Source organism: Equus asinus, chromosome 2 (assembly GCF_041296235.1).
Source record: "Equus asinus isolate D_3611 breed Donkey chromosome 2, EquAss-T2T_v2, whole genome shotgun sequence".
Classification (NCBI taxonomy): domain Eukaryota; kingdom Metazoa; phylum Chordata; class Mammalia; order Perissodactyla; family Equidae; genus Equus; species Equus asinus.
In genome coordinates, this window is record NC_091791.1 from 161,676,286 (window position 1) to 161,703,799 (window position 27,514).

At 37.7% G+C, this 27,514-nt stretch overlaps 1 protein-coding gene across 4 annotated transcripts in view; it reads right to left on the bottom strand.

Annotated features, from left to right (window-relative positions):
* SLC12A6 (solute carrier family 12 member 6) overlaps window positions 1-27,514 on the bottom strand; it is an 82,475-nt gene that overhangs the window by 5,072 nt on the left and 49,889 nt on the right. For all 4 annotated transcript variants that reach the window (XM_014847288.3, XM_014847289.3, XM_014847292.3 and 1 more), the window contains 19 exons: window positions 22,172-22,266; window positions 21,045-21,176; window positions 19,610-19,756; window positions 18,223-18,277; window positions 17,593-17,723; window positions 16,658-16,899; window positions 14,465-14,679; window positions 13,225-13,383; window positions 12,946-13,044; window positions 12,609-12,666; window positions 9,300-9,474; window positions 8,912-9,030; window positions 7,589-7,687; window positions 5,058-5,177; window positions 4,206-4,310; window positions 3,637-3,805; window positions 2,123-2,318; window positions 1,388-1,557; window positions 561-692 (listed from right to left, as the gene is read on the bottom strand). In XM_014847288.3, the coding sequence (XP_014702774.3) occupies window positions 561-692; window positions 1,388-1,557; window positions 2,123-2,318; window positions 3,637-3,805; window positions 4,206-4,310; window positions 5,058-5,177; window positions 7,589-7,687; window positions 8,912-9,030; window positions 9,300-9,474; window positions 12,609-12,666; window positions 12,946-13,044; window positions 13,225-13,383; window positions 14,465-14,679; window positions 16,658-16,899; window positions 17,593-17,723; window positions 18,223-18,277; window positions 19,610-19,756; window positions 21,045-21,176; window positions 22,172-22,266 (2,618 nt within the window). The remainder of the gene's footprint in view (window positions 1-560; window positions 693-1,387; window positions 1,558-2,122; window positions 2,319-3,636; window positions 3,806-4,205; window positions 4,311-5,057; window positions 5,178-7,588; window positions 7,688-8,911; window positions 9,031-9,299; window positions 9,475-12,608; window positions 12,667-12,945; window positions 13,045-13,224; window positions 13,384-14,464; window positions 14,680-16,657; window positions 16,900-17,592; window positions 17,724-18,222; window positions 18,278-19,609; window positions 19,757-21,044; window positions 21,177-22,171; window positions 22,267-27,514) is intronic.

The window sequence follows — 27,514 nt, forward strand, 5'->3', positions numbered from 1 at the left end:
AGAGTGGGCAATAAGCACAAAGGAGAAAGGATAAACCATACATTTTCATTTCCACTCACTAAATTAAACCAGAGAAAGTACCACAATATCAACCTAAGTTTCACTCCTATTTTATTTAGTCATTGAGCTACATAAATACGATACTGTGGATTGTAGGTCAAATCCAGAAGCCCTGAGAGTCTTTTTCATAATCTAACCATTACGTATGTGTTTCCTTGAATCACAAAACACAAACTCTAGTCTATTTTTTTAATACTGCCAGGTTATTAAAAAGACAAAAAAAAGCTATATGTGATTTTAGCATGAATATTAAGCAGGAAAAAATCTGGCAGAAATATAAGGGCTGTGTAAAAAACAAACAAGAAAGCAAAATTAAAAACCACCACCAAATACTCATCATATACACATTCTACTCATCTAGATCAGTATGGTACGGTTTTGTTGGAAATAACGGATTAATCCACATTTGCAGCTGAAGAATTTCCCAAACCAGAAAAGGGTCTAGGAAGACAGGGTGGAGGGAGGTGTGGTCTCCTTGATCTCAAACTCAGCTTTCTCACCATTTCCACCACTTCCACCTCTGCCTCAATGCGCAGGTGATAGAGGAAGGTGGCCAGGTCCTTCTTCATCTGAATACTATTGTCTTCCAGTTGGGCTACTGTGAAGATCCGTATGCTGCATTTTCGCCACACCTGAGAAAGTACCATACATTCATGGAAAATTAGATGCAAGGAGGCAAAAGAGAGTTATTTCCTAAAACACAAGGCATTTTTGCCTAAAGCAATCTTGCTATATTATCAGGGTATTTCTTCCTAGCTTCCTGCTTTTTATATTATATTATTTACTAGGGCAAAAGCATGATTTAAAAAACACATTAAATACAGTTTTTAAGGAGTTTTTAATTTCATAACAAAAAATGGGAAAAAGGGCAAGATGGCATGTTATACGTTAAGAGGGTGCTTTATGCAGATAGCATATCGATGACAGCCTGCAGACTATAATGTTTGCTATTTTAAATTTCAGTTTAGTTAGTCTTACCAAAGGATGAACATACATATGTGTAAGATACATACCCTTAGGTTTCCAGTGTTTGAGAGACTTTGGTCTTTTTTTTTTAAAGGATGTGTTCATTTGTTAATATTTTTTCCAAGGGCTCATATAGAACTTTATTAATTTGCTGAATTTCACCTGGAGATAGGTAGGTATCAACTACAAAGAAAACTATTTCTCATAAGGTTGAAACTGAGATCACTGAAGAGCCAAGAATAATCCCCAACTCTTCTGATTCTAAGCCCCAACACTACAGAATCAAAGAGGAAGAATTTGTCTAGTCAACCAGGACAGACATTAAGGGGGAAAGACTTTTTGAAATAGATGTCTAAAATACCTTGTGCTGTTTAAGTAGAAATGGTAATAACATGAGCATCCCCCCATCGTGCACAATCCACCACACATCAATGTTGCCCTCAGAAAACTGCTCCAAATTGCTGGGAAAGAAGGAGATGTTTTTAGCCACTAGCAGGGCCAGATGGGCAGCAGTTGTCACTCGAACTGTGCCTAGGGAGAAAACAGAATCAGGATAAGCAGAGAAGAATCCTTAGGCTTGCCTTACTTCCTACCATGTCAGGAAAGCAAGGATAACACTCTTCTACATTTCTTTGAGCAAAGTGTCCTATTACACCGTAGGTTACATCAAGTAACAAAAATCATTGAGAAAAACCAATAGTTAACAGAATTAGATCGAGAACCATGATTTACATTACTGGATATATTCTGATTACTACATTTCTGAGGGGAGGATATATGAATTTGGGAGATTTTGATGCTGAAGGACAATCCTTCCAATTCCTATACAGATGTCAATGTGGGAGACCACAAATGAAGACATGGCAATTTCAGTGATAACTCCTCACATAGGACTTGATGGAGACAAACAATTTATGGACATAATGTATAGCTGGAGGGGTGAGCAGAATCAGGTTATGACTACCAGTTATAAGACCATGCTTCAGCAATGGCATAGTCTCTATTTTAGGAGGCTAGGGGGTGGGGTTAGGGTGACAGAGATTTAACTATATCCCTTATTTGGGCCCTCAGGATAATATGAAAAGTGTTTTTGTACCAATAAAAGTCTTCCAAGCTCGAGCATCTTCACTCTGGCGCCAGCCATTAGGCCATCCCATCACCACTGTGTTATGCTTCATGCCCCCAAGGCCACATGACTGGATGAGGTGGGAAATGCCCTCTCTCAGCTTGGCGGCCACCACCAACTGGCAGAATCCTTTCACTTTCTCTCCCTCCATTAGGTGCTTTATGGTCTGAAAGAGAGCAGAACCTCACACTGAACTGTTTCATACTGGACCTTTTAACCTATTCCTCCATCCCTATAATACATTCTCATCCTCTTTCCAAACTCTGCATAAAACCCTATCTCCTAAAGAACAGTTCAAACAGTTAAAATTTTCCCAGTGAAATGGCATTATCCCTTGTCTTTTTTGCTTTCTAAGTACTTACAACATAGACAGTTGGGGGTCTATGTGTAGTTCCTGTGCCTTTTCCTCTCTTCTGCTTTTCTTTCCTTGTAACATACCAAAAAAAACTGAGAGCAGGGACCTTCCTCAAGGGGCTACTCAATATTTCTTTCTTCATTGACCAAAGGTGAACATGACCTCCTGCCTTCCTTAGTCCCAGGCATGCCCAGACTTCTAGTGCTAGAAATTCAATCTATGATTCAGTTTCACTTTAGAATTTTCTCAGTATGTTTTTCTTTTTTGTTTCTCCTATTTCCATATCCTTTTTGATATTTAGTGATTATTGATGACACTTGTATTTGATTTACTATTCTTTCATTTATTCAGGCCAATTTGGAGATAATATTTCATTTACTCTTACTCCACCCTCTTGGGAAATGATGTGGAAAATGGGTATGATGTTCCCAAAGGCACAGATTAAGTCAGTGGCACAGGTAGGATAATAAGTGAGGTCTCTTGATTTCCAATCCTGAGCTTTTTATTTATGTTTATCATTATTCTGGACTAATGTTTCTTCAGCATTTCTAGTTTTTAGGGTTTCAAAGCATTTCAAAATGCAATCCAGTAAAAATTTTGAAATGTAATTGAAAATTTCTCTAAACAACAGGGTTAGTTCTATCATTTATAATAAGTATTAGAGTGAAAACTACTTTCTTCTTCATGGAGAACTTTAATATTCAGTAAGCTAATCAGAAATAGCAAAGGAATCTTGCTCACGATACCACATAGATTAGTAAAGAGGAAGAAAAGTTGCTCATTGCTCCTTGTCACAAGATTGAGAGGAACCATCTCCACAGCTCGAGGGACGGATCTGTGTACGTGACTTCTCTCATGGCTGAGTAAATGTTTAGAGTCAATTTGGAAATAATGCTTAGCCTTGATTATCTTATAGTTTAGAAATGCTTTTTAAATGAAAGAAGGAATAAATTACCATCTTCTGGTTCCTCTTATTATTTTGGAAAATATGACTGTTCAAAAGCCAGCACTAAGAAGGAAACCTCCTACGTCACTCAGGAAAGGGATTAACTTAGAAATCTGAGGTCTTACTCTAACATCACAAAACCATAAGCTAAATTCCACTAAGCCAATAAGCCTTGACTCTTACCTGCTCAGCAGCTAAAGCTTCACCATAGTTTTCCAGGAAGTTCCCCACGATGACAGAGCCCACGATAGTAAGACCCTTTCCTGCTTTAAGCTGTGAAGCAAAGGTGAGGAGGCGAGGATGCTTGACGTGTAAGTCTTCATCCAGTTTCAGTAATACAAGCAACTGAGGCCTGTAAAGAGGTTGGCAGGGGAGGAGGGGAGAAAACACTGTGGGTCTGGCGAAAAGAATCACAATTCTACCCTTTAGTTCAGGAACTCTGTAAAAAACATGACCTGACAGAAGGAGGAGATTAGAGGAAATGATAGGATGAGAGGATAGAGTTATTTTGAATCTTCCCAATATTATCTCAAATTGATTAATCTTCAGTGAGGAATAAAAATGGTGGAAGTCTAGATCATATATCACATGAAGAAAAGGGAATAAAGGATCAAGGATTTGAGACCATTCGAAGCAGGTCCGTTACACCAATTCCGGAGCCACGAGATCTCCTTATCCTGTAATCAATGAAGCACACATTTCTGTGTGTCAACTATGTGCCAACCACCACTAAGCTTGGTAGATTTCTTTACCTCCAGTTTTTAGTGTGTGGAGGTCCTTCCTCCAGCCGAAGCAAAGCAAACCGGGCTGCACTTAGGGACAGACCACGGATACCGTCACCCCATTCTTTCTCAGCTCTGTGACAAAAGGAGAAAAGAGCAGACACAGATTTAAACTATAGAAAGTACAATTACAAAAAAGAAAGTTTATTTTTTCTTTACCTAAAAGTAACATATGCACAAGGTAGAAAATTAAAACTCATATTAATTATTTATATAATCCTCTTTCCTAACATAATGAACCCGCTGTAAGCAGAAGAGACTGCACTGCACAACAGTTCAGAATAAAGCCTGGAACAGTCACTTACTCATCATTCTATGTAACTACTCAAAAGCAATAAAGCAAAATAGCAATTTGGATTAGGAAATTACTGCAGATCCAAAGTTTAAGTTATTTTGAAAAAGATGGGGAGAAAGTAAAACAATGTAATCTTCTGAATCAGAATGTTATTTATTCCTAATTTTTGGAGGTTGTTGGTGATGTCTTAGTTGTTAAAAAGTTATTCAGGACTAAATGTCATTTTGGAGACAATCTCTTGACTGAAGAGATAAGCAAAAATATTTATATTTGTGTTATACTTTGTTTAATACTCATCATTTTAGTAATTTTCTCATTGATCTGTTCATACTTTCTTGACAGGTTCCCCTTGTGATTAAAAGCTTTTGTCTGTAAGAAGGTTAAGAGAATTAGGGCCTGTGCAAAACTTAGTACAAATGAATGAAGTTATCTGGATCCTTCATGCAATTTTTATTGGGCTGGCTCTAACAAAAACTAGCCAGTTTTGATACTTTTAGCAGTGATCAAGGTCATTTCCACAGACTCACCCTTGGTACTCGATGTACTTGTAGATCATACCAGCTATTACCATAGCTACGATGGCATAATACCAGGAAGAAATGAACATCAGAGCCAGACAGATACTCATTCCCATGAAAGAGAGGGCCCTGGAAAATTAAAAACAAAAACACAAACAGAAAAATGTTTTTCTAAGCAGCTAAAAAAGAAGTCTGGGAGCCGGTCCCGTGGCTGAGTAGTTAAGTTCACACCCTCCACATTGGTGGAACAGGGTTTTATGGGTTCGGATCCTGGGCGCGGACATGGCACCACTCCTTAGGCCACGCTGAGGTGGCGTCCCACATGCCACAACTAGAAGGACCCACAACTAAAATATACAACTGTGTACTGGGGGGATTTGGAGAGAAAAAGCAGAAAAAAAAAATATTGGCAACAGTTGTTAGCTCAGGTGCCAATCTTTAAAAAAAATAATAAAAAGAAGTCTGTGCTAGAGGTGCTTCTTAACCTGGTGAGGGATTTTTTTTTTATTTTTTTTTTAAAGATTTTATTTTTTTCCTTTTTCTCCCCAAAGCCCCCCTGGTACATAGTTGTATATTCTTCGTTGTGGGTCCTTCTAGTTGTGGTATGTGGGACGCCACCTCAGCGTGGTTTGATGAGCAGTGTCATGTCCGCGCCCAGGATTCGAACCAACGAAACACTGGGCCGCCTGCAGCGGAGCGCGCGAACTTAACCACTCGGCCACGGGGCCAGCCCCGTGGTGAGGGATTTTTTTAAAAAAAATTCCAATATATTGCAGACAGAACTTTTGTAAAATACAATAAAAATGAGTTATTAGAGGGAGCCGGCCTGGTGGCACAGTGATTAAGTTTACATGCTCTGCTTCTGTGGTCCAGGGTTCACTGGTTCAGATCCCAGGTGCGGACCTATGCACTGCTTATCAAGCCACGCTGTGATAGGCATCTCACATATAAAGTAGAGGAAGATGTGCATGGATGTTAGCTCAGGGCTAATCTTTCTCAAAAAAAAAAAGTTATTAGAAAAATAACTATACGCTGGATGCTATAATGATGCCAAATTGCTCTAAAAGTTCCTAAATGCTCATTCTCCATCTCTACAGCCGTCTTATCATGGACTGGCAGCAGTTGGTAGATCTTCACTGAGCCCCACACCATCCTTTGTGCTGACATTTCCCATTGCTGGAAAAACATACAAATGAATAAGGATGTTATGAAAATTATCTGTAGTCATGAGGACAATTATTACTTACTTTGCAAAGCAGGAATGGGACATGTAGTCAGAATTATTAAGAACTCTATGATCTTTAAGAAGTATTTCATGTAAATATTGCTAAAAATTTTATGAACATTTATTAGTGTAACTGCAGAATCTACTGAAAAAAATTTGCCATTAGTTTTCTTACTTTACATTAAGAGAAATTTGGCAGAGAATAATAGATTGCTTGTTTTTATTTTGGTCAAATAAATTAGGAAGACAACTACATCTACTGAAGCTCTTCTGTGTACAGAATGAGCTTCTTTGCTCTGTGATGAATTTTAAAGAATGAACAGGAGATTTGTTAATCAGGAGATTAGGATCTATTGAAAACATAAGGCAAAGAGAAAAAATAACACAGGCAAAACAGTAACACAAAAAGAGTTCATAATAAACCTTTAAAGTTAAAGCTAGAAAGATTACAGGTATTAAGATGAGTTGAAGATCTAAATTTTTGCCAGATAAAGGTCACATCACTGCCCACCACTGATTAAGTGAAGCCAGAAAGGGGTCAAGGAGAAAGTCAGCAAAGACGAATCTGGCAACAGGTACATACAGGACATATTAAAGAACTTTTGGCCATGAGAGAAAAGAAACTGGAAAGAGATGGGATGGTAGCTAAAAATGTGGTGGCTCCTTTAGGACTGAGGAGATGAACATAATAGCAGCAGCTGTAGCAACGGTTGATGGAGAACTTTACTATGTACCAGGTGCTGCGTTAAGCACTTTAGACTATCTCAAAACAACCCTATGAGATAGGTAATACTATTAGTCTCATTTTACAAATGAGTAAAATGAAATTTTACGTGGTTATGTGCTTCGTTTGAAGGTTACAAAGCTAGGAAACAGTAGAGCTGACATATGAATTTAGGTCATCTGACACTAAAACTCACACTCTTAACTACTAAATTAAACTGTCATAAGGAAGAGAGTTTGAGAATGAAAACCCATAAGAATATGAGAGTAAAGAGAGAAACTGATCAAGTACAGTATTTAGCTAAGAGGGAAACAGATATGTAAAGGGAAGGTTGTTTTTTCCTGAAGAATGTTATTTCATAGTTTTGGATCTTTATTCTCAGGTGGGTGTTTATCAGTTATTAAAAAGCAATATAGAAACAAACATGGTAGTAGGTTGGGAATTCAGATGAGCACTGAAAGTTGAAACAGACAGTATGGAATGGCTGGCCAATAAAAAAACTGAATCAAGAATCCAGAATCTCTGAGTTTTCTAGTTCAATGATGAATTCTCTCCAAATGTGGGGAAAAAGATGAAGAAAAAAGCACTTACCAGTGGTAATAGCGGAACCGGGGTCTCCAGTTGGGTGTTCGAAGTAATGTCTGCAAGGCACATGCCAAGTTCACAAAGAGGTAACACATAAGAAAAAACCTGACACGATAAAAGTAAGAAAATGATTACTATTGTAAAATGATTCTTCAAGGGCTATGTTAAATAACTGAAGACCTTTGCTGTATTTAAGCCTTTGTTCCAGCCCACTAGCTTTTAATTAAGACTAAGAAGTAGAGAAACTTAAGCTTCTCTCTACAAACCTGCGCATCCTTCTATGTCTTTTTCTCAGTGAACGACACAACCACTACTCAGTTGTTCTTGGGATAATCCAAGCTCCTTCTCTGTTATTCATCCTTGTTCCAAATTTGTGTATCAAGTCCCAAAGATTCTACATATTTAAAAATCTCTAAACCTTCCTCCTTTCCATCTCTACCGCTATCACCTCAGTTCAAGCTCTCACTTCTGTTTTGCTAGATTAGTTGAATAAGGTTCAGATTGGCATTCACAGCTCAATGTCAGCCTCCTTCTAATCTACCTTTTATACCAAATTGATCATTCTAAAACATAAACCTCATCATTTTGTTCTCAAAGGATTACCCACTACTTTCAGGAAAAAGTTGCAGGTCCTTTGTGATCTGGCTCAATCTACTTCTCTGCTCTGCTCCTCCCCAACATGCACCCTCCATTCTATCAAAGCCAAACTATTTTCACTCCTCTGGATGTGCTGCATTATTTCATCCCTCAATTCCTTCACACACATTCCCTTCCTGGAATATCTTTCACCTCTTCGTTGGTTAGCAAAAACTAGTCTTCCTTCAAGATACAAGTGTCATTTCCTCCAGAAAACCCTCCTTGAGTCTCAGTCCATTTAGATGCCTCACTTTAGAGTTCTTACAGCGCTCAGTGTTTCCCTTCACCACAGTACTCATCACACTATACAGGGACCAGTGCTTTCTTTATCTACCATATTCCTTAAGATTATGTCTTCTTCATCTTTGTATTCCCAGCATACTGCCCAGTGCCAGGTAGGTAGTAAATCATCAATAGGTCACAGGTGAATGAATAAAAGCTAACAGTAGAAGTAAAAGCTACAACCAACTGATAATGAATCAGAAATAAAAGCAAAGAACTTCTGAAGTTACAGAGGCAGGAAGAAACCACAACAACTTATAAAAGTTAGTCTTATATGAAACTTCTCAGGAATAGTTATTACACCTGTACTTCGCTCACTCTGCTATCAGTACTGTTATATGCCTGACGGAAATCAACATGTCTTATACATCACATAAGCAAGAATAAGTGAAGAGAATTACTGGCTCTTACATGGAAAGAATTGGGGCCACAAGATCCAGGGAGGCGATAAGGATTCCCAGCTCTGCAATGGCAGCAGTTAGAAGTAAAGCCCAGGTAGGTTCGCCATTGGCTTTGCTGTGACCAAAAACCTGTACACAGAAAGGAGTGTGGGGAGTGTTTGACAAAGTTCTCTGATTCCTCTATGCTACAGTTTCAGATATCTGAAAGATAATAGTGTTACAACTGTAATATCTTTTAAATACCCTATTCACATATAAACTCATACTAGGGATTTAGAGGGTTCTAAAATCCCACGTCTTCATTATCATATGATCTAGTAACTCCTAAGCCTATGAAGGCCACACTGTTTCTCATAAGACCTGCAGAAAAAGTAAGAGGGCATAGGGAGGTCACTCACCCTGAGAAAGGGTATGATGTTATCCTTGGCTATAGCCTGCAGTAGCCTCGGTGCACCTGTGAGACTCTGAAGTCCAGCCCCACATGTTGAGAAGAAGGAGCCAATAACAATCACCCACGGGGATGGCCAAGATAAGGTACCCACCACCAGATTACCTTTCACAGCATCCCCAAACCTGGGCGAGAAAGAAAGAGTGGGGAAATTTCATCTGGAAATAACTTTAGACTGAAAGACTAGAGATACATTCACCCAATTTTTTCTACTTATAATTTTTAGAGAATCAAAATTGAGACAAACATGAATAAGAAACATAAAGGTAGGCAGATTTGATCAAAAGGCATTGGGGGGGGGTTGGCCCCATGGCCTAGTGATTAAGCTCAGCGTGCTCTGCTTCAGTGGCCTGGGTTTGAGGGTTCTGTTCCTGGGTGCAGACCTATACCACTCGTTAGCCATGCTGTGATGGTAACAAACACACAGAGTAGAGGAAGACTGGCACAAATGTTAGCTAGGGCGAATTTTCCTTAAGCCAAAAAAAAAAAAAAGGAGGATGATTGCCAACAGATGCTAGTGCTCAGGGCTAATCTTCCTCAGCAAACAAACAAAAAAGGTACTGTTAACCTATACCAAGAACAACCAACCTGTAGGGCCAGAAAATAAGCTAGGCTTCAATTATAACTCTTCCCTTCAAATTATCAAAATATCTGCTCTTTGCAGAAAAGTACACAAAAATACAAAATAGCAGGGAGAAAAATCTGTAATCATAATATAACTGCAAACATTTAGCATACTTTGCATATTTTAGTCTTTTTACTGTCTTTTAAAATGTAGGTGAGATCACACTGCACCTATAATTCTGTATTCTTTTAAAACTTATGAGTATTTTCCTACATCATGGAAAACTCTTTATGAATAAGAATCTTTAAGGGTTTTAATAATATTGTATCATAAGTCACATTACCCATTCCTCTAGTGTTGATTTTCTACTATTAAAAACACTGTGATTCATAGTACCATGCATGTACTGACATTTACACTTCAGATAGTTTTATGGCAGATTCCTAACAGGGAATAACTTCAACAAAAGAGATCAAGATCTTAAAATATTCCCAAATCACTACCAAATGGCTTTCCAGAAAGGTTATACCAATTTTTATTCCCACAAGAGGTATATGAAGGTTCAAGTCTTACGGCACATACCTACTTCACACCAGCCTTGAGTACTAAAAATTAAAAATCATTGCTTATTTGATGGGTGAAACATGGCAACTCACTGGTTCATTATTTATGGTTTTAACAGTTTATTAAATCACATAAAAAGTAACATGCAAAAACAAATATGCATTTAGATAAATTTTCACAAAGCAAACATCCATGTAACTACCATCCAGTCAAGAAACAGAACACTGCCAGCACTGAAAAGCCTCTTATGCCCATTCCCAAGCACTAGCCTCTTCTTTCTCCCCACTATTCTGACTTTTAATACTATGTAGTTTTACGTTTTTAAACTTTAAATGAATGAAACAGTATTTATGTTTTATGTTTGGTTTCTTTCACTTGACATTGTGAAATTAACCCTCTTTTGAATATAGCTGTGGTTCATTTACTTTCATTGCTATATGGTTTTCCATTGCATGAATACATAATTTATCCATTCTACTGTTGATGGACATTAGACTACTTCCAGGTTTTGACTATTAAGAATAATACTGCTTGTGAGAATTCTTGGGCATGATTCTTAATGCATATGTGCATGCATGTCTGTTGGATATATCTATCAGTAGAATGGGTGGGTCATTAGTTATGTGCATGTTCAACTTTAGGAGATAATCACCAACAGATTTCCAAAGTGGCATTCCAATTTATACTTTCAATAATTTTTATATTATGGTATAATTTACCAAAGCTCTATAAACCCATAAATTTTCAATTACAATAGTATAGTAATAATAAAGTATTTTTGTCAACAATATTTATATAGCATCTATTAGGGCTCCTGTCCTCAAAGAACTGGATGTAGTAGAGGGGAGAGTGATATAAAACAGTAGCTGCGATATAGTATGGCCAGTGCAACAATACAGTATGTTCGAATACAATGGTTGAACAAAGGGAGGAGTGTTATCCTTGTTTGGGTGAGCCTGGCAAACCTTCACAGGACAGAAGACACTTTGTGCAGTCTTAGAGGATGGACATAAGTCTTCCAAGTGGGAATAGCCATTCCAAGTAAAAAAAATGTGTGGATGGATGGAGATCTGAAACAAGTTATGGCTGGAGTATAGGGAGTTTATAAGGGGATGGTGGGAAATGAGATTAGAAAGAGGTAGACAGGGCCATCTCAAAGTAATGGGGTTTAAGGGGCTGTGGCAGGCTCTGAAGCAGAAACGTCTGTATGATCAAATTTTGTATTTTAGAAAAATCATTCTGGTGGCAGTGTGGAAGGATGAGAAGGCAGTAAAACTGAAAGAGAGATTATAATAATAATCTAGGCAAAAGATCCTGAGGGCCTGTACAAAGTGATGGGGATAAAGAATAGTGGAAAGAATGAGATCTATGATGGTGAAAGGAGGATTTTAGAGTTTAGAAACCAAGTGGATGAGGGGATTGATGGAAAAAGCCTAGGATGACACCAGGTTTCTGTTTTGAGAAAGGGATGAATGGTAAGGCTATTGACTCACCAAAATGGGGAAAATGGGAAGAGAAGCAGCAGGTTTTAGGAAAAGATTTTTCTAGGAATCTCTTGCAAAAATATATTTTATACTCATAGGTGAGAGAAAAGGAAAACCAAACACTCAGCAGCCTCTTTGAAAGAACTTAAGAAAGTAAGTTTCAAGCTTTCATTTAGAATGCCCAACAGAATTAGATAGAATCGGCCCTCCACGTACAGATCCACAGTTGGCTGAATCTGTGGATGCGGAACCTTGGAGAGGGAGGGCCAACTGTATATACTTAGGCCTCATAAAGGAAATGCTAGAGACACTTGAAAGTTTTGTTTTGTTTACTTGCCTACCTTTACTTATGGTCTTAGTTTTCCAACAGCTCTTAATGTACAAGGAAGTCTTTATTATTCAGACAAATTCATTGCTTTATTGAAGAGGCACATTCATTGCATCTCACATATTTATAACAACATACTGGCCCTTATTATTCACTAACCTTTTTGGGAACTATATACATATATTTTCTAATTGTTAGTCATGATAGACACCACAAACCGGTTGGGTTTTGAGTTTATAACTATCTTGGACCTATGTGGGATGACCAGACATAATGGAAGACAGACACATGATTATTACAAAGAAATAAACTACTCACTTGTCTCTGAGAACAACGCCTTCAATACATGCACCAAAAAGGACAACATTGCTTAAATCTACAACATTGAGAGTCAAGGAAAGTGGCATTCTCTCTCTAAGATGAGATTAGAAAGTAGACACTCAAGATATTCCTTCTATCAGTAAAATGAGTTGCTAAATTCACTAATCCTATAAATTCTTGCTTGAATTTCAGAGATGAGGTGGGTAGATTATCTGGTGAGAAGGGAGGTGGTAGAAAGCGGATACCTTTACTACCAGGATAAAAATACTGATAACCCGAGTTCTTCTGGATGTTCCTATGACTAAGACTCAGACAGAACCCATGAAAAGGATACAGACAAAGGAGGTGGTCAAGATGGCAAGGATAGTGCCAATGGGAATAGACTTTTGAGCATCTTTCAGATCTCCAGATCTGTTTGATCCAGCCATGATACCTTTAGAGAAGGAAAAAAGAACAAGTTAACTTCTTGAATTCCTGGACACTTTGATTTTCACAATGATACCAAAGACTAGAGGCAAATGTAGGAACTCTGAGAATATAATTTTGTCTCCTAAGAAAAATCACTCCTTGGGTCTGCTGGCTTCTAAAATAGACAAAAAGCCTGTCTGCTTACCTGTGACAGAGGGAAAGAAGATTCCCACCAGAAGAGTGAAAGAGGCAGTGATGTCAACAAGGACATACTCATGGCTTAAGCTGCCTAAGACATCGGAAGATTTGGTTGAAGGCTTTTCAATGATCTCTCCTTTTGGTAGATAATTACTCCAAAGGTTCTCTGTAGTGGGAATAAAAGGAGATATAAGCAGCAGCAGTATGGAAAGAGGATATAGATGATTTTCTACCCAAACAACATTCTAAATCAGACTCCTCATTTACGCAGTTTTTAAAATTATGTTTACTTCCACATGAGCACATACATATTGCACAATAAAGTGCACACAGATAAAAACCTAATGCCCTTCCTCATCTAGTTCAAACATAATTTGACAAAATGCTTCGGTACATACGAATGCAGTTATGTTTACCAATGCAAATTAGCAGAAGTTAAGCAGACCAAAGCTGAATGTCCTGCAAACCCTCTTACTTTTCTTTTATTAGTCATCAACAGTGTTTCTAACACCTTAGTGTAAACTTGCTTACATGCAAAGAAATTTGTGGACCTAATATTTAAGATAGAAGTCACTTAAGGAAAGAGTTTCAGAAATTTAGCTAAGTTAAGCAAACACACATGGGGATGTGGTGACATTAAAATAGTTCCAGTTCAGTTGTCACTGAGGGAAGTACATTAGCAAGTTTACAATTAACACAACGAATATTTTATTATCTTATCTTATGTTGAAAAGTGATTTTCTGGGATCAGCCCAGTAGCATAGTGGTTAAGTTTCTGCACTCTGCTTCAGTGGCCTGGAGTTTGACGGTTCAGATCCTGGGTATGGACCTACACACTGCCCGTCAAACCATGCTGCAGTGGCAATCCACATAGAACCAGAAGGACTGACAACTATGATATACAACTATGTACTCGGGCTTTGGGGAGGGGGAAAAAAAGGAGAAAAAGTGGTAACAGATGTTAGCTCTGGGCCAATCTTCCTCACCAAAAAAAAAAGTGATTTGTTCAGCTCTGCTCTCAAAAGGAGGTAAGTTTTGGCAGATAACACTGCAAGGGAGTCCTGAAAAAGAATGAATTCACTAGTAGAAAAGCAGGAAGATGTTGAATTAAGAGCTGTATGCTGAGCTTAAGGAGGGAAGTGGCACCATGGCAGTACATCTTCAAGGACAACAGAAGAGTCTAAGATGACAAAGCCCGTTTTCCTCAGAGAAAAATAATAAACTTCTCCAAAAACCTCCTAACTTACCTGTAATGACACCACTAGCCAATCCAGGTATGCCCTGGATTGAAGTAACATTATTGTGAACAAAGTATTCATCACAGGTAGCATTGAAAAACTGACTTGAGTTACAGAAGAAGCCCCATAACTTTGATGGCACTGTCATGTTGCCAATTTCCTTGGTCTTAGAGCAAATGTCAATGTGTCGTGATGAAAGGGTGCGGTTACCCAGCATGCAGACCCTACGTAAAAACAAACAAGGGGAAAGGTGAAGCAAGGGAAAAAAATAAATAAAAAAAGAAAGTAGGTTAGAAATAGGTTAGTAAACAGTAAACTGTTTAGTAAAGCAAAAAAAATCTCATCTCTAAGAGCTTCTACTGTCACGGATGGGAAAGGAACTAATATTTATTGACTAGCTCTATAAATAGTGACTTACATTTTCTGGCAACTTAATCCTTACAGCAATCTCACAAAATATGTATTAGTATTTCTATTTTGTGGGTGGAGAACTGAAGTTTAGTGAGATAAAGTAGTCTGCCTGAGGTCATGCAGGTGGTAGGTGGTAGCAAGAGAATTCAAACATAAGAACTGTCTAAAGACATTATGCTGACTCATCTTCCAAAATTTCTAGGTTATTAACCAATTGCTAGGTCTAAAAGAACCCGAGTCTTTTTATGTTCTTACAAAAAAAAATTTCCCCTATTTATATTTTTTGGCCTAGAAAAGCCTTATGTTCATAACAACCCCCTTTAAAATGTTACGCTAAAGGTCAAACCTTCTGGCTACTGTTTCAAGGAAGACAGCTTGGCTAGAATTAAAAAGCACATCCCTCTGTGGCCTAAGAGAAAACTCTTCTTGAACTTAAGCCTAGACCCAGTGGGATATTTAAGGATAATACAAATATTAACTGCTGATTTTATTTTTTTCTCTAACCCAGAGATATAAATACAAACAAAGGAATAATACACCCACAGTTAAAATACCTCTCAGGAGGAACAAAGCAAGTTTTAAAATCTGCAAAATGATAGCACACATACATAATGAACCATGGATCCCTTATCAGCTTCAACAACTCTCAACATTTCCTAGTCTCATTTTATGCATTCCCCTAGGTTACCTTGTTTTGCTGGAATATTCTAAAGAAAATACCATGCATCATGACCTTTCACCTACCAAAAAAGAGAAGCATCAAAGAAGAATCTGAGGCAAAAATGGAAGTTTCCAAGTTAGGATATAGCCAGAATGTAGCTTTAGTATTGTTATGACTCTAAAATGGATCTTCAGCTAGTTTGCGGCCCCTAGATAAGTAGACTAAAAATTTATGATGGAATTTATTGCTGACATCACTTAGCACAGAAGAAAAACTGGACTAGGAGTCAGGAAATCGCAAAGCTTGTGTTCTTGCTCTGCCATTAACTAACTTTAACTGCCATTAATCTCCATGGACCTGTATTTTCATTTTGAAAACCTATTTTTCTGTAATCAGGTTAAATCAACATAGGATTGATGAGTTTGATCCCTGGATGATCCAGATGACTTTTCAAAGACAATCTCTGTAACGAGATTACAAACAACACTCAGAGCTGGCTAGTCCTTCCGCCACCAGTCAAACGGAGAACAGGTGAGCCTGTGAGTCACAGGGCTGTACAAATGCAGCACCACCTCGAAAAATAGACTTGAAGCTACCTGCACTACTTACGGTATGTAATATAATCTATATATAGAGATATATATGCAAATGATTTGACATTTATTTTCCTTTACTTTGTGACTAGAAAGTCCATTATGGTACTAACAGCAAAATCAAAAATTTAACTACAAATATTTAGGCAAGAGTTTGGCTTTTCTTGACTCTCTTGATTTTTCATTAATAAAAAGAATCGAACATTTAAAAACTTTATAAAGGTTGATGGCAATAACTATACTGTTTGTAAAGCCCTTCGTGAATAGCTCAAATATTTACAATCATTATCAGGGGGTTTTGAAGAAACCTAATATCTATACACAAATGATAGTTACAGTTGCCAGCTCTATGCTTGGGACTTAAAGACAAGGATCGACAGGACAGTATGCTGAGAGGCTTCCTGCCTAGATGCTAACTGGGCTTATCCAAGAGGGAAATCTCAGAGACTCTGAAATTTTGACTTGAAATAGTCATATCCCCAGATACTGTCAATGAGTACTCAATAATGATGGCTAGTCAGAGAGACAGACACGTACGGGAAGTGCGGAGGGGCAAAAGAAGACTTGATGGCTCCAGCATAGATGGCCAAGATGGACACAATGACACAGGCCAGGAAAAGTGAGGCAAACTTGTTCACATAGCGTACGCCGATGAATACCACCAATACCAGGAGGACCAAGAAGGCTGTGCCATAGACACGCATGTTATTTAGCATGGCTGCTGATTCCTTGAGTGCATCATCGCTACGGAAGATGGCAGCCCGGGGTACAATGTATACCTATTAAGCCAAAGAAGTAGAAAATGAAGTCATTTCAAAGTAATCAAGTAAAAGGGCTGTTGTAGTTTGCATTTGCTTTCACAAAGGAAAGCAAAGCTGTGACAGAAAATGTCTGGAGACTTAGCCTAATTCTTATTTGGATCTGGAGTGTCTACGGAAATGGGATATCACTGATTTTTTTGTTTCAGTCTACATGCTTTTCTGAATAACTACACTTCCAAACGGAAAAAACAAGGAATGCATTAACAATTTATTCGAAGGGTTATATAAAATAATTGCAATGATTATCGTGAGTCCTATTTCTGCTATCATTACTTTAAATGGTAAAAAATATATCCCAGTGAACAAAGAAAGAAATGAAAAACATGTTATTTCATTCAGATACAGGTACCAAAAAAGATAAACTAAATTTTACTTTTTCCTCATTAGCGCAAGTCTTGCCTCTGGAGACTAACTTCTTGGTTGAGGTGGTGGAGTGATGGTGATGGCGGGGTGGGGGAAGGAGCAGGCAGGCAAAGGATACCCTCAGCCTTTCTGCCTCATATCCACACGAGGAGGTCAATAACAGGTTAGCAGTCAATCACTTGATTGATTTCTATAGCTGATCTCTCAGAAGCTCTGATATCAAAGAAAAAAATAAATCCAAATCTATATATTTTCTACACTGAAGACCACAATTAAGTCATTACTCACCAGAAAAATTTCAATGGCACCAAGGATATACATGGCTGCTGCAAATGTGGTACCAAGGTAAAAGCAGAGGCCAACAGCCCCGCCAAACTCTGGGCCCAGTGCCCGGGAAATCATAAAGTATGAGCCCCCAGCTAAAAGAGAAAATAGAAGGTGAATAGCATAAAAAAAAAGGATATTAGTAAGAGGAATATAGATAAGTCATAAAGAAGAAGAATAAAAATATGCATGAAGGATAAACCTTTCAGGCTTTTGAAAACCCTGAATATGATAAAAAGCAGATTTGCTAATGGGAAGTAAAAGATGAAATCTATTACATCTAGGGCTCCACATGAAGCAGCACAATTTGACAGTATAACTGAGAAAATTATCAGAAAATATTTACTACAGGCATGAGAGAACCAAATAAAATACATTCTAACTGAAAGAAGCTAAGAAAGTGATGGAAATTAAAGCATTCTAGCTTAGAACATGAAGAGATTTTTAAAGAGGGTATCCTAAAGTCACACAGTATTAGTGTCTACGGCCAACAGACTAAATATCCTATTCTTTGGAAGTTTGCACCTCTGATTTCATAACATAAACATACAGTAATCACTGACAACCCATGAAATCTGGCCTTAGCCTACTGACCTGGTACCACTCCATTAGTGGCAATGGCACTCATGGAGATAGCAGTCAACATTGTCTGTAAAGAAACGGAAAGGAGAAGACTGTTACTGTATAAGACGACATTTCTGTACTGTTTTCCCATCTGTGAACCTCACAGCACTTATTGAATATTTAACTCTACCTACATCTATAGAGGGAGTTGCCTGTCATACCTCACAGTGTGGAAACGAGATGTGATTCAACTCATTGCACTAGTCACACTACCATTATCTGCAGTATTTCTGTTAAAATGCCCCTGCATCGTAATCAGTAGGTTAGGAGTTATTAAGAACCACTGATCCTGCCATGGATCCCTTGTTAAATACCTTGGAAAACAGACTGGAAAATGACTAATAATATTCAGTAAGGAAGGGAACCACCGAAGACTTCTGAGCTCATAAGAACTTATTTTAAAAACATTACCTGGTAACACAGCTTAAAATGGATGGCAGATAGGGAGTAGATGGAGGGAGAGTGACTTGTTAGTAGCTATTATATAGCAGTTCAGTGAGAGGTAAGGACTACAGTGACGGTGGTGGGAGTATAAAGGAAGGGTTTATTTATAAATGTAAGAGATTTCAGAGGGAGACGTGATTGGCCTGGGTAGCTGATTTAAATGTGAGAGGCAATCAAGGAGCAAAATTATGGCCCTGAAGTTTCAAGACTAAGAAACTAAAAAGAAAAAAAAAAAAGGTAGTACCATTAATTCTAAGTTATTATAGAGACTATGCCTGTGTACCTGCTTTGTACAGTACTTAGCTGAGCATAACGCACAGAGAGAGTATAATGGTAATAATAAAGTGGTCAGTAGACACTGAAACTTATAATAAAATAGATAGATGTGGCTGGGATACACAGATAAGAACAGTTTAAACTAAAGGAAAATCAGAACGTTCTCCAGAGAGTGGAGAGAAGACCTGGAAAGAACACTTGAATTTCTGGGGAAGGGATAACAGATGAGACTTCAAAACAAAACAAATACCCCTCATCGCAAACAACAATCAGTTTTGTTTCTCAATACTACACTGGAGTAGTACAGCACATTTTCTAACACATTTCCTGTCACAACCTTGGTGCTATCAAGCTCAAATGGTTTGCCTTCTGAATTCTTTGAAGATGGGGACTGTATCTTCTACTTCCATAGGAGTCCTCCTTTATATTTCTAGTACATCATACTATACATATAAACAGAATAACTGACGCTAAATAACTAACATCCTTTAGATTTTAACATCAAAATAATTTCTCCTGTTGAGATCATGACTCTTGCCCTACTATTATTTGTTTTAATTCCCCAAGAGGTCAAGTGCATATACTCTTGAGCTCTCGCAATGTTGCAGGTGATCTCCAGGAGCCACTCAGGACTTACACAGCAGCAGCAGATAAGGACAATCGCAAAGGCCTGAAGAACTCCAGCTGTGCCCACCACCCATGTAAGGCGTAGAAACAGGATCACTCCAAAAATATTCTGTAGACACGGGAGGTAGACACCCATGAAAGTACCCATTTGGGGGATCTGGAAAGAAAGAGGTTGACAGATGAAAAAATCATACAGTCATCTAGAAGAGATGCTTTTATCTCTTTACCTTTATATGAAAATTTGCTAACTACTATATTAATCTCAAAGCAGAGATAATAAGTTTAAGCACTATCTTAAAAGAGACACATAGAAAATCTCCATCATATTACAGATGTCTATCACCATACCTTTTGTTATTCCTAGAGCTATACATTTTTACTTTACATAGGTCCCTACACTTTGTTTTTTTAGCTGAGGAAAATATGCCCTGAGCTAACATCTGTTGCCAATTTTCCTCTTTTTGCTTGAAGATTCCCCTGAGCTAACATCTGTGCCAATCTTCCTCTATTTTGTATGTGGATTGCTGCCACAGCATGGCCACCAACGAGTCATGTAGGTCCACATCTGGGAACTGAACCTGGGCCACCAAAGCAGAACACGCCGAACTTAACCACTAGGCCATGGGGCTGGCCCGAGGTCCCTACACGTTTTTACATAAACATTTGTTGATGAACTTTTAAGTGTAACCCCAACAATTTAAAATTTTCTGTTCTCCAAAGCTATTAGCTTTCTCTTCTCATCTAAAAATAGAATAATGACTTAATGGAATTCCTTCAGAACTTGGCATAAATCCTTCACAGTAGTTGGCAAAGGTAGTTGGTAAGATGAAGATCTAAGGGTCGTTTTACCCCTGAACAAGCAGAAAGCTAGCCTGTAATATTGTTCCATATTTTGATTTTGAGAAAAACTGCTATTTGGTCTTTAAAAAACTCAACCATTTCGCAATAGAGAGATGGTACCAGCAGATGGGCATGGACCCTCTTCTTGTCAAGTGTTGTTCCCTCTCCCTGGAATGCGCTTCTCCCAGCTAGTCACGGTTCACTCCTCACCTTCCTTAGCTCTCTGCTCAAATATCACCCTGTCAGAAGGGCTTTCCCTGACCAACGTCTCTAAAACAGCAACACCCTCTGCCCTGGTGCCCTTGCTGGACAGTCTCAGTCTCTTTACCCAGCTTATATTTTGTTAGAGCACTTATCAGTGCTTACTATGTTATGTTTTTTAACACAGTTAAACAGCCTAAAGACTGTCTCCCCACACTAGTATTCAGACTGCATGACAGTAGGACATTGTTCTGTTTGTGCTGTTACCCCTGTGCCCAGAACAGTGCCCGGCAAATATCAAGCATTCAATAAGTAGTTATGGAGCACAGAGTGATGCCCTGGATATTTCCTCCTTTCTTATATATGGGGCTTGTTTATTTATCTTTGTTATTCTAAGGCCGCACCTTGGTGGGCTTCTTTCTCCCTTCACTGATGTTCTCCGCCTCTTCATGTTCCTTTGCTCCTTGTGTTAGATTGGTATAATTGGCCATGCGGCTGAGGAGAGATGACACCTTTGGTCTGGTGTCCATTTCCTCCTATAAAGCCAGAAATATGGAAGAAAGGAGTGATGAAGAACACACTGTAAATAAGCATCAATATGACCCCTCTACCAGAAAATTACAAAGTAAATGAGAAAATATTTCACAGGTAAATATTTTAAGAAACTTTATCAATGAGACTTTTCCTCCTACATTAAAATGTCACACTTAATTAGGGCTACATGAATCCTCATAAAATTCTTAAATGAAAAGCTTCATTATTCTATCTAATAGCTTAACTTTACAGTAGAAACAAAATCACATTGGTCCCTACAGACAGCAGTAATCTTGTAAAGAACACTGATAATGTGATCTTTAAGCACAAAACCCCCTTTCTTTAGGCTACTAACATTCAAGACTATTATTTACAGCATCAAGCACAGATGAAAAACTTTTGTGACTTCACTAAATATTCACTTCAGACCGTTTCTTGAAGGAAGCTGAGAGAAAATATTTTAAAAATAGGTATACCGAGAGAAGTGACACACACATCATTGTCCAAAGCTAGACAAAGGCAGTGCTGGACTAAACCCAGCCTCCTTTAAAGAACTCAGCCGCAGACTCCATCAGAGTCCATGCTGTCAGTCAGATAAGACATACAGGTCCTCCTAATCTAGCAGCCTGCTTCCTACACTGGTTTTTGGTTAGTACTTCTAAGGTAAATGATAGTCTTCCCAAACACAGAGTTGAAAAAACACTATTTTTTACTTAGAAGATAATTCCAAAGTAAACATTTAAATCCTAGCTAAATTAGATAGCAAGGTTCTCTATATGCCTGTGGTGTCAACATTCCTCCTCATTTCACAGAAATTCAAAGTTCCTCACTAATCAGCAATAATTGATTAGATTATATAGATGAACTACAATGACATTATAACTATTGTATTTTAACAATTAATTATTAAATTATCCAGCCTGTACCATTTTAAAACTAAACGTCGTAGAAAACAGCTATCTTGAAATCTCCGCCCTAGTTTTCTCCCAAATATTACCTCAAAGAGTGCCAAGTTTCTATCAAAATATTCATCTCCTTCTTCATAATTGGAATTATTGAGATAAGCATTTCGAGCTTTCTTATGCCCATCATCTGGAAAGAAATTAAACCAAGTTAGTTTCTCACTGGTATTGAAGAAGCATCAGTACCAAATAACTGCATGTTGCCTCTGTATAAAGAGAATCCATTTTCATATGCAAATTTTAATCTGAGAGCAGCAGAACTTAATCAGCATTGTTTGGAGAATGTGGCTCCCTCTCCAACAGGAGCAAAACCAAATCTCTAAGAAGGAAACATAGGTCATTCCTTTTCTTAATCTGAAGACCTGTGGAAACAAGATTCTTTTTAGGATTCTGGCCTATAGAGACCCTACTCTTGACATCACTCAAATCTAGGATGAAAAAAATAGAATACTGACTGAGTAGCTACTCAGTGTACAACACTATGCTAGTAGACAGGGGCCACTTTACATACTGTTGCTGTTGACAACAGCAGTCAAAGTGCTCTGCTTCCAGGGCTCTCCAACTTTTTATAAATGACATTAGGTTATTTAACCAAGTATTATTTTTGTACAAACCCTTGCCACATATTTATGTTAAAAGAGGCACCCTACAAGAATCTGGTGACGCAGCTATGGAAAAAAAAAAAAAAAACGGATTGTTGTCTGAGCACTTTCTCAACTTTGGTTCTTTACTGTGTAAAAGCTATAATTATATATAATTATACAAAAAGTATATAATTACAATCGTCTGGTAGGAGAGAAAGAGAAAATAAAAAATTATGTGAATGTTATTAAGAACTAAGATTTTAAGTTCTTAGGAAATAAGACACCAAAATAAAAATTAAGGAAATTAATTTAAAGTCGTATAAACTTAAACATATAAGGTGAGCTTGAAAAATAGCCAATAGGCTATCAAAATAATTGGGTCACCTCAAAGGACACAAAAGCCAAACTGAAGGGGTTCCCACGGGCTAAAAGCAGGATAATATGAGCACTAAAAATAAATAACACAATAGATTGAAATGCAAATATGGAAATACCCAAAATGATTTTTTTAAAAAACTAGTCACCTTTGTGGAATTGCTAAGGAAACAAGATATAACTCTGAAAAATGATAAATGGAAAAAATTAAGCAATTTCCTGCTTTTCCTGTACCAACTGTATTTCACGGTAACCAAATAGTTAAAGAAAATTTCATCATTATAGAAATATTCTAGCTAATAGATGCAGTTAGAATGATATAATTAGAAAAAAATCACCAATTTTCAAAGCCTAATGAAATAATGGATCTAGGCAATTATCATCAATAGCTGCTAAAACCATTAGGTGAAAGGCAGGGGCAGAACTTCATAACGGATGGATCAGCGTGATCTGGAACCCACAGATCAATCTTCACATCACTGAAAGCAGGACAGCACAATCTCCTGATGTAATATAATGAAAATAACACTGTGTAACCTATGATGTGTTCTTACCAGAAGAATGAAAATTGAATCTAATCAAGCCTGTAAATCTAACTACCAGTTCACAGAAGACAGAGGAGGAACATGTTCGACATCACCACAAAGATGCAATCATCAAATTCAGAATGTGGGAAATTCTACATGACAATTTGATTTTTTAAACAAATAAATAACTAGAAAGAGTGAACTCTTTCTTATAAATTAAGAGACCAACTGCAGGATATGAAACCTGTTAGAATCCCAACTCAAATCAAATGTAAAAAAACATTTTTGAAACACAGAAATCTGAATATGGACTGGTTATGTTTTTAAAAAAGGGTAAGTGAAATGATATGATGTCTGGAATTTTCTTTAAAATATTCCAGGAAAAAATTAGGTAGGGGCTTGAAAACAGATTCGCAACATTGTTGAAGCTAGGTGATGGGTTCACAGAGGTTTATCATGCTGTTCTCTCTATTTTCTTATACCTTTGGAAATTTCCATAATAAAAACTTACAAAAAGGAAGGAAAATGTGGGGTCTGGCCCTGGGGCATAGTGGTTAAGTTCAGCATGCTCTGCTTCGGCAGCCCAGGTTCAGGGGTTCAGATGCCGAGTGTGTCCCTATACCACTTGTCAGCCACGCTGTGGTGGCGACCCACATGTAAAGCGGAGGAAGACAGGCACAGATGTTAGCTCAGGGCTAATCTTCCTCAAGCAAAAAAGAGGAAGATTGGCAACTGATGTTAGCTCAGGGCTAATCTTCTTCAGCAAAAAAACAAAACAAAACAAAACAAAAAAATAAAAAATAAAGGAAAATGTAATTCTTGTCCTCTCTTTAATGGTTCCAGAAAGATCTAAAGACAATGACACAGCTTAAAATTAACACTACTTTTGAGTAATTCACTTATTCAATTAACTCAACAAGTATTTATTAAGTTCTTATGATGTGCTGGGCACTATTCTAGCTTTTGGGGACGCAGCAGTAGACAAGGCAGTTAAAGACCCTGCTTTCACTGTGTGTATATCGAGGTCACAGAAGGCAGAAAATAAGAAATAAAAAAAAATTTCCAGAAGTGGTAAGTTCAATGAAGGAAATGACACAGGTACTGGGATAGATTATGGCTGAGGAGGGGAAGGACAACTTCAGGTAAGATCAGTGGTGTGCTGGTAAGCAGGATCTCCAGAATGAAAAAAAAAATTCTGATTTTATGGTATTTGCTGACTTCTGTGGTATAAGCATTCATACATAGACAATTTCAAAGTACTAATGTGAAGTCACTGAACATGGTTTTGGGAAGAGAGCATACAACTGGCTCTCATAAGCTGGTATGAGCTGGCAGTAGCACACCTCCTGCATAAGATGGTCAGGAAAAGCCTGCATTTCAGGTAGAGAGAATAGCAATTTTAAAAGATCCTAAAGCAGAAACAATCTTAATGGATTCATAAAACTTAACGAATAACATGGCTGAAGCAGAGTGAGGAGAGAGTAGTTAGAAATGTAAGAAGCCAGACCATGTAGTTAGCAGATGGATAGTTCTTCCAAATCCATTTATTGAATAGTCCCTCCCTGTCCCATTGACCTATTCTACATAATGACAACATGATGGGTATTGGGGCCGGGGAGAGAGAGTGATGTGAGGGTATGCTAATATTCTTTTCTTTGTTTGGGGGACTGGAGTAACATAGATAGCATTTCTTTTTTTTTTTTTTTTTTGCTGAGGAAGATTCACCCTGAGCTAACATCTGTGCCAATCTTCCTCCATTTTCTACGTGGGGTGCCGCCACAGCATGGCCACCACTGACTGGTGCAGATCCATGCTCAGGATCTGAACCCAGGCTACTGAAGCAGAGCACGCCAAACCTAACCACTAGGCCACAGGACAGGCCCCAATAGCACTTTTTTTTTTTTTTAAAAGAAGGAACTAAAAAACTAACAGAAAAAGTGGGAAGAATGGAAATAATAGATTAAGATGGCAGAATGGTTCAAATGAATCAATAATACCAATAATGCAAATAGGCTAAATTCACTCATTAAAACAGAAAGATTGACAGACCCAATTCAACAACAAAACCCAGGTATATACTGTTTACAAGAGACATAATATAAGGACACACAAAGGCTGAAAGGAAAGAGCTATATCAGGCAAATATTAACCAAAAGAAAGCTGATATAGTTTTATTATTATCAGATAAATTTGTCTTTAAGAGAAAAACTTTATTAGGGATGAGAAAGCAACCATGTAACAAAAGGCTTAATTTTGATAAAGTATAATAATTTTAAACATCTATCTATTGTTTAGTTTTCTCTTTCTGCTAACAAGTTACTCCCAAATTTAGTGGCTTACACAACACATTTATTATCTCACAATTTGTCTGGGCTAGAAATATGGTCATGGCTTAGCTGGGCCCTCTGCCTCACAGTCTCCCATGAGGCTCTAATGAAGCATCTGCTAGGACTGCAGTCTCATCTGAAGGCCTGGGGAAGACCCACTTCCAAGCTCACTCACACAGTTGTTGGCAGGATTCAGTTCCTTTCAGGCTGTTGGCCAAGGGCCTCTCTCTCTTCCTTGCTACCTGGGTCTTTCCATGGAACAGCTTACAGCATGGCAGCTGGATTCCCTCATAGTAAGCCATCAAAGAGAGCCACGGAGGAGTGCAAGACAGATGTCACAGTCTTTCTATAATCTCATTTAGAAAGTGGCATCCCATTGGTTTTGTCATATTCTATTAACTAGAAGGAGTCATTAAGTCCAGCCCTTACTCAAAGGAGAAAGGATCACACAAGGGCACAAATATCAGGAAGCAAGGATCATTGGGAACCAATCTAAGAGGCAGCCTACCACATCCATCCATCCCCCTATCCATCCATCCATGCCTCAAAATATTTGAGGCAAAAATGGATAGAACTATGGTGAGAAATTGATAAATATACCATCAAGATTTTAACATACTTCTCTAATAATCAATAGATGAGGCAGATAAAATAAGCAAGAGTAAAGAGATTTGAATAATACAATGAGTAACATTAACTAATGGACATAGAATTTGCATCCAAAATTAAAGAATATACATTTTAATCAAACACATGAAAACTTATAAAAAGTTATCATGTACTAGACCTTAAAGACTAAACAAATTTTAAACAGGTATCATATAGGCCATGACCTTGGTCCATAACAACTAAGTTAGAATTGTAAAAAGATGAATTAAAAAATCCTTGCAAATTTAGAAATTAAAAAAATAACACACTGACGAACAACTCAAGGATCAAAGATTAAAAAAACTTAAGAACTGAATAACAATGAAAACACCACATATTGAAATTTGGAGGATCCAGCAAAAGCAGCACTTCAAAGGAAAGTTATTGCCTTAAAATTTTACATTAGCAAAGTAAAAAGAATAAAAATTATATGAACTAAGTACCTGTTTTACGAAGCCAGAAAGAGAGCAGAATAAATCCTAAGACAGTAGAAGGCAAAAGATAATGATAACTATACCAGCTGTCTTTTGATTAAATGTCCTTTTCTGTCTTTCAACTTCCCATTTTTCCTGGGTCTTTATGCTTTAGGTAAATCTCTTGTTAACAGCAAATAGCTGGATTGTTAAAAATCTGACCATTTGTTTTTTTAACCATCGTTTACTCCATCAACTTTAGCAACTGACATATTTGGCCTGAGTTCCACCATCTTTTTATTTCTATATGTTCTTCCTTCTCTATGATTCATTCTCATTTCCTCTGGATTTTTTGGTTTGTTTTTCCCTTATTCCATTTCTTCTCTCTCTTCTCTTGGAGTTCCCACACTCTATTTCTATTCTTGTAGCAATTACTCTTGAAGTTTTACCACATATTTTACCTAAAACAAACTGATAAAGTCTGAACAAAAGCTTTTCATCCTC